The 7,593-nt window shown below is 33.3% G+C and overlaps 1 protein-coding gene across 1 annotated transcript in view; it reads right to left on the bottom strand.

Moving 5' to 3' along the window:
- Positions 1–295: 295 nt before the first annotated feature.
- Positions 296–7,593, bottom strand: part of RTKN2 (rhotekin 2) — a 77,383-nt gene continuing 70,085 nt past the window's right edge. Inside the window, exons 10-12 of the mRNA XM_007446807.1 lie at positions 5,762–5,927; positions 2,307–2,414; positions 296–831 (exon numbers count right to left, since the gene is read on the bottom strand). Coding sequence (XP_007446869.1) covers positions 296–831; positions 2,307–2,414; positions 5,762–5,927 — 810 coding nt within the window. The remainder of the gene's footprint in view (positions 832–2,306; positions 2,415–5,761; positions 5,928–7,593) is intronic.

The following is a 7,593-nucleotide window of genomic DNA, read 5'->3' as shown; positions in this document are numbered from 1 at the left end:
AAAGAAATTTTAATGCTTTCTTCTGCCTAGTGCTTGTTCACTGCCTGGTACTAACTTAGGAATAAATTGACCCTTCCAATAACTGGGATATTGTCTAGAAACTGCCCCCTGCACTCTGCTAGAGAAATCCATTTCTTCATTATAAAACATTTTTTACAACTAATAGCTTATTAATTATTGATGTAAATCACTGTCATATTTACCTACATAATTACATATTACTACACCTATAGTGCTTCTGAATTAAGTCTTACAGTTACAGATTTTGTTAAATGTCTTAGACATTAAGGGTTTTCTACACATGTGCCTGCAACCATGATCTAGGGTCCAAAATGTCTTTGATAGATTTCTGCCGTGGAGCTGGCACTGGCTTGCCTTCACAATTGGTTTTAGTGTCTGTGTGCTCACCAGCAGTTAAACTATTTTTCCTGGCAGGAAGAAGTTTTCGAGGAGCAGCCATTGGTTTCTGTAAGTGAGGCATTAGGGTTGATAATTTGGTATCCAAAGGCGAAGTCTGAGATACACTTGTTTTTTCCCAGTTGTCCTTAACCAATTGATCTGTGTTGCTCTGTGTTTTTAAGCTGAATGCAGCTTTACCAGAAGGAGGAAGGGGAGCTCGTCTCTTTTTCCCTTTCCCATCATGTAACTGCTTGCTTGCAGGAGATAATACCTTTTTCTTGATGACAGCTTGGTGATTACCATCAAAGAGTGTGGCCCAAGGAGGTGGTGAGGAATCTTCATGCTGACCAATAAGGAACTCTCCATTTGTCTGTTCAATTTTTTTTTGTATTATATCAGTTAAACTTTCAAGTTTTATAGGTGAATCAATGCCTGTAATAATTTTAAGAAAAAATACATGGAAAAAAATTCAAAAGCAGTATATGCTTTGCCCAAGAAAGTTATTACAATATGTTATCTAAAATAGTTATCAAAAACAGACTAGGATAAGCAAGTGGTTTTTTTTTTTTTTTTAATGTGTTTACTTGTAAAAATAACCGAACTAATGGAACCAAAAAATGAGATCGGGCTTCCCTGGTGGCGCAGTGGTTGAGAGTCTGCCTGCCGATGCAGGGGACACGGGTTCGTGCTCCGGTCCGGGAAGATCCCACATGCCGTGGAGCAGCTGGGCCCATGAGCCATGGCCGCTGAGCCTGCGCGTCCGGAGCCTGTGCTCCACAACGGGAGAGGCCACAACGGTGAGAGGCCCACATACCGCAAAAAAATAATAATAATAAATATGGAGATCATGTACTGTGCACTGCACACACACACACACACACACACACACACACACACACACACTTAAAGATATTCCTAAACAAATGTGTAAAATCCAGCTTTCAAAGGAGTGGAGCTACATCAGAATTTTTTTGAATTCTACAGGTTAAGTATTTATAAAATACCTTTTGTTGGATTTAAAATCTATTCTGATTTCTAGGTAAGAGTGGATTCCCTTTTATAAAACCCTGATATGTAAACTGGGAAAATGTAACTGCATTAGTATTCTTTCCTGTAGATCAGCAGTCTCTGTAATAGGGGAAAAATCCAAAACAAAAAACCCATGGAAACAGAGTGAAGCCTTAATACCACTTTGGTTATGATCCTTGGGAAAAACAGAACAGAGATAAACATCTATTACATGATATATTCAAATGTGTAAACTCAAATGTTTCATTTTAAATCCAACATTTTAAGGTATATGTAAGTGCAGGGACACTGGTGGAAAAATACACCAGAATTTAGCTCTGACTTGTGCTTATTCACAACACTATTCACTGAGGCAATCCCACAAAGACAAATACCCTTCAAAGTGTGGGAAAATGGAATATTAATGAGTCTAGAAATTTTAAATTTTCCAAAGTATTAAACTTAACCAATTTTTTGGCCTGAGATGAAAGGGTCCATTTATTAATATTCATTTATCAATGCTACTTTAAAGCAAATTTAATAAAATACGGAAAAAAATTACTGAACATAATTATATTTTAGAATCTCAAGTTTACATTACAGAATTTTCATCAGCTACTTAGCTAATATTTATTTTCAGTGCACCCTTATTCATTTTGAAGCCTTAACATTTTTGTTTGATCTTAAGCATTCAAACTATGAAAAATGTGTATTCATTAATTTTGTATTAATTCATCTATTAAACATGAGTTCCTTAGACTATAATCATAGTCTTTTTTCATTCATTTTGACTGTGCCCTGAAAATTTTAGCATTTTAATGTCAACAGAATAAGCTGCTTGAGTAAGGACAATGTTGTTTTTGTTACCCTGCAGCTTAGAAAAGACAAACCCCACTTACTCATATCATGGTAGACTGAGGTTGCCTCTTTTGTCAAGAACAAAGGTGGTTTCCGTGGTGACATACTCTCAATTTTCATAAGTTCTTCACAACAATGCTTCCATTGGCCTAAGAAAGACAGAAAAAGGCACGCTAGTTTAAAACATAAATGTGAAGATGTATATTTAATTTTCAACAGATATTAACACATTTTTTGCTTTGAAAAGTAAGTGAATTTATAAAGCATTATCTTAAAGAAGCTTATGGAGGTTTACCATTCTTATATTCTATCTTACATTAGCAGAAAAGTAAATGTAATATACACGTGCCTTTTTATAATGATTTATGATCTATATTTCTCTCTTCTTAATTCTCAACCTCCATATTCAATAACCAACTTATTTTCCATGGCTTAAAAACTAAAGACACTTCATGTTTAGTCAAATTATCTATTTTTGTTGATTTAAGTCTAATTTACTGTCATGTTGATAAGGTAATATATGCATAAATTTAAAATCCACCACCTAACAGTTAAGAAACATAAAAAAACCTTTCAGTATGCTTAGAAACATAAAAAATAGTTAAGAAACATGAAAAGAAGCTTTCAGTATGTTTTATTACAATGCTAAGTATAGAATATGGTAAAAATTTCAAAATAACTCACACAGCAATTTATAAAGGGAATAAAATCTTGAGTTTGAGGCTTCAGAGGTTGCCCTGTAGAATTTAAATCTAGTAGGATCTGAGACCTGATAACTTACTCCACCTTTCTACTTTTTTAGATGAATATGTAAAAGCCAGCCTTTCCTTCTTGGGGGCAGGAAAAAAAGGCCTTATCTACTGGGAAAGTAATGAAACACTTTAAACCAGCAAACAATTCTCTGTCGAACCTTAGACAAGTTATGTAGTGCAGTATTTTTTTCTATATTGAGAGATGAAAGCTTTTCATTGTTAACCTGATAGCAGAATACTAATCACGTTGAAAACTGGAATATAAAGCCACATTATCCCATGTATTACAGAGTCATAGGTATAAATGTGGTATGTTCACTGGTCAAGATGTTACAGTTAAACATTTATTTTACCAGTAAATAAATTTTACCATGCACAGTTAAATGTAATACTAATATGCTAACATAAAAATAAAGGCCCAATATGAAATATTAAATGGATGCATTTTGTTCACATAAAATCTGTATACTGAAGATGTTTCCCACCATATTTATTGTTACAATGTTCCCAGTCAAGTTAAGCTGCTTATTTAACTCAGTATTTATATTATAAAATATTTGAAAAAAATTTATCTTTGACTCACCATTCCTAGCTCTACCCTATTTGATCGTCCAAAGCAAGTGTCATTCCTCTTTTACATGTTTGTTAGCTCTCCAATATTAAAAATTAGCTATTACCTCCCCCTTGCCTCCCAACCTTCACTCCTTAGGCTGTTCTTCCACAGGCTAAACACACCGTGTTCCATTAGTGTTTTCTCATGATTTCCAGTTATCTCACCCTCACGATTTTATACTCTTAAGCTAAGTCAAGTAATTGAAATTTGTTCTAAGTATTAAATTACTGTTACTTTATTCTGCCCTGGATATCTATCCTCTACTTTGTTCTACACATCATATTTCACCTAAGATCACAAGAGGCTACACTTATCACTAGGAGGGTAAAAATTTTAAAGTACAAGTCAATCTTCAGGTTAGTATAAACCCTTCCATCTTTGCTTCATACCTTCATATCTTACACAATGAATTCTAAACAGCACATGTAATAGAATTTATACTTTAAAAATTAGATAGATTGGCAGATTTTATCCCCAAAGCATTAAATACTAAAAAAAGTAGCCAGACCTGAGAACCTAGTCGTCATCACTTTCTTATTACTTTGACACTATAAAAATGTCATGAGATTCTTATCCCTCTAAGTACCTCTTTTAGCATGATAAATTATTTTACATAATTTGGGGAATGAAAACATGAGATCATCTAATAGTAGCTGATATCCAGACTATAATATTCTGGCATTTTTACCTTCCTTTACTCCTCCTTCCTGTTTTTGTCTACATAAAAATTATAAAATGCCAGAATCATTTCTAAAAGTAACACAGTCTTTTTTATAAGACAGACTCTCTAAATCAGAGCATTTAGGAAAGCGGTTAAAATTTTAGCTGTGATCAGCAAATGAAAGGAAGTTGCTGTCTTTTAAGTTACACACCTAAGATCAGCTGAAATTTTAAAATAAAGAAATGTAGCGCATGCTAATAAGCCTGGAAGAAATATTTAAATATCTACTGAGTGCCAAAGGACAGTACTTAAGGAAAACAAGTTCTAAAGAATCCAAGAAAGCGATGCAGAGAGTCCTCTGGTTCCCTGCAATAAACCTGTAACCTTTTCAGGCCTCAATTTTCTCATCTTTAGAGCAGTGGGAAAAAATTTCTACCTCACTGGGTTGTTATGAAAAATAAATGAAGCCATATGGTATGTGGAAGGTAATCAATAAATTTGGATCCCTTTTCTTCCCCCTCCTCAACCATCAGTGTAATAACTGACCAGGCCATGGATCACAGAAGGCTTATAAAAATTAATCTGAGGACTGCAGATATTAACTGTTTTTAGAGTTCTCGGTAACAGCTCCTAAAATGTCCTAAAATATCTCCAGGATTATTTCTAGGAGTTGCAGGAATAACTTTCTATTGTTTGGAAATGGCTCTACTTTTCAGTTCTGTAGAAAAGTATTCTAAAGACATAAAATTCTGATTGAATCTACAGTAGGCTTAGTTTGCTTAGAAACAGCCATTATCAATAGTCTACATCTTCAATATACAATTTCAATATTTTCCTGTTGATAAAATTCCTCCTTAAATTGAGAATATTAGAACTTCACATATTTTACATACTAGGACTCTATTACATTACTATCACATTGTTTTTATAATCCATGCCATTGAACTGTATTATTGAAACTGAAAAGACATATGTGCAGTTAAAAAAAAAAATCTCTTTGGATGATGTCCAAAATGATATAATAATGAATTGAGAGTTAACAGAAGCCTACATAAAAATGAATCTCCTTTTGAACATTTCAATATTTTATGATCATCACTACCCTAGAGAAGTTTTTTACTCCTCATGTAGTTTATTATTCCTTTGATCAAACACACTGCCTTAAGTAGTTTGACCGAATATTTTGAAAAAATGTGGTCTAGTTGTTTTAGGGACCAGAAGAACTTAAAAGTAACAGGTAAGAATACTAGGAATTCAAAGGTATACTATACTATAATCAGTCATGCACTGGGGAAAGATTGAGACAAAAAAGCATCAATGCACTGATGATATACTACCATTTTATTCAAGAGCATAACAAATTCTTGATACAAACTATACAATTATAATATAATCTTAATATTCAGATTGCTATGTACATCCCTTCATGCGACATGAATATACTACTAGAAAATCCAAATGTCAACTTACTAAGATCAAAGAGATGCTGCCAGAAGGCTTCCATCCACTTCTGAAGATCTTCTCTGTTGTCAGCTGCAAAAATATGAGTTGTAGCCTGTCCAGCAACAGGGTTGATGACAGAGAAATTATGGATTCTTTTCTTTTTATCCTTATCCATTGCCCGAATTCTGGTTTCCTAAATATTAAGACAAAACTGTTGTTTTACAAGAGACTATTTCTGTAATGATCGAATAAATGTTTTATTGCTTAGCTACCATATTTATACCAGATGCAATTACAGTCTTATTGCTGATCGCCTGAAATTTAAAATATGTAATTTTGAGTATTTTCAATATTCAAGCTCATATCTAGAAGGTTATTTTAAAAATGCTTGATATTAAAAATACTGAGTAATATTTCAAAGTATACTACGTATAGCACTTATGTTAAATTACATGAGATTAAAACATAATCTCTGTGTCTATCTCTTAGTTTAAGTAGGAGTTTGCTGTCTTTTATATACGTCTTAAAATTTGCAATAAAACAAGTACAGTATGTTATAACTCTGAGTTATGTTAACTGTGTTTTCAACTGTAATAAAATAGAAGAATCAGTAAAGTATGTTTCTTATTCTAATACTCATGCATAGTATACAGTGTTATCAGTTAAAGCAGTAAAACCATAACTTAATGTTTACTACAGTAAACAATTAGGCTTTCATCATTAACACTTATTTCATATGTAACATTCATTTACAAAGCTCACAGGTAAAGATCCATAAAGTAATATAACCTTTACAATGGTAAAAGTTATTTTTTTAAATGATGAATGCAACATTTTACAACAAAGGCAATGGTTTCATACACGTTGATAGTCTAAACCTTTTTTCTGAGTGGTACTAGGTATGACATTGTGTGATCCTTCTTGTGTCTATGTGTAGAAGAGACTATTCCCAAGTCACACACAGGCATTGCTAAGTCACATGATAAGCGAGCAACTACATGCAGTTTCCAAGGAATCGTGGAAAAGAAAGTCTGGAATAGACCTATCTATTAAGCAAAGATAGTGATTTGGCTGCCTGGATAATGACTGACATGACATTTTCTACAGCAATGCTGTTCGTTAGAAATATAATGTGAGCCATGTAAGGAACTTAAGGTTTTCTAATAACCACATTAAAAAAGGTAAAATGAAACTGGTGAAAATAATTATGTAATAATTAATTAATATATTATTTTAAAATAATGTATTTTTTGTAACCCATATATTCAAAGTATTATTTTAACATGTAATTGATAAGAAAAATTTGAGATATTTTACATTCTTTTTTCACACTATGCCGCCAAAATCCAGTCTGTATTTTATACTGACAATGTATCTCAACTTGGACTGGCCACACCCTAAGTGCCTAACAGCCACTCGTGGCTAGCGGCTACTGTACTGGGTAGAGCAGCTCTACAGCAGTATGGTTAAGCTTACTGTAATGCGTGTAGAAGAATACTTGGCTAGCAGTTACAAAAGCTGATTCCGAGTGGGAAGAAATTCTTCACTTCAGTGAGTTTAGAGTGAAGAAAGTCTGTGTACAGAGTCACACACCAAAATACACATTTAATGATGTCTTTGTGGACATTATGGAAGAAGGAAAGAGTTTGGAAGAAAAGCTGTTCACTCCCTGAAAAACAGGTAAATATGGGCAGGTGAACACCATACAGGCTACATAAGAAGTTCTTTTCTGAAGGAAGGAACTCCTATTCAAAAATTACTTGAGAAAAAAATGTATGCTATATAAAGTAGCAACATAACTTTGAAATTTTCAAGTATCCCAAAATATAAGGATTGATAACTTAGAGACAGTCTATCCT

This window comes from Lipotes vexillifer, unplaced genomic scaffold (assembly GCF_000442215.2).
Source record: "Lipotes vexillifer unplaced genomic scaffold, Lipotes_vexillifer_v1.1 scaffold1562, whole genome shotgun sequence".
In the NCBI taxonomy this organism is placed as follows: Eukaryota; Metazoa; Chordata; class Mammalia; order Artiodactyla; family Lipotidae; genus Lipotes; species Lipotes vexillifer.
The sequence above is the reverse complement of the archived record's forward strand: the minus strand, read 5'-3'. Positions and strand labels throughout refer to the sequence as shown.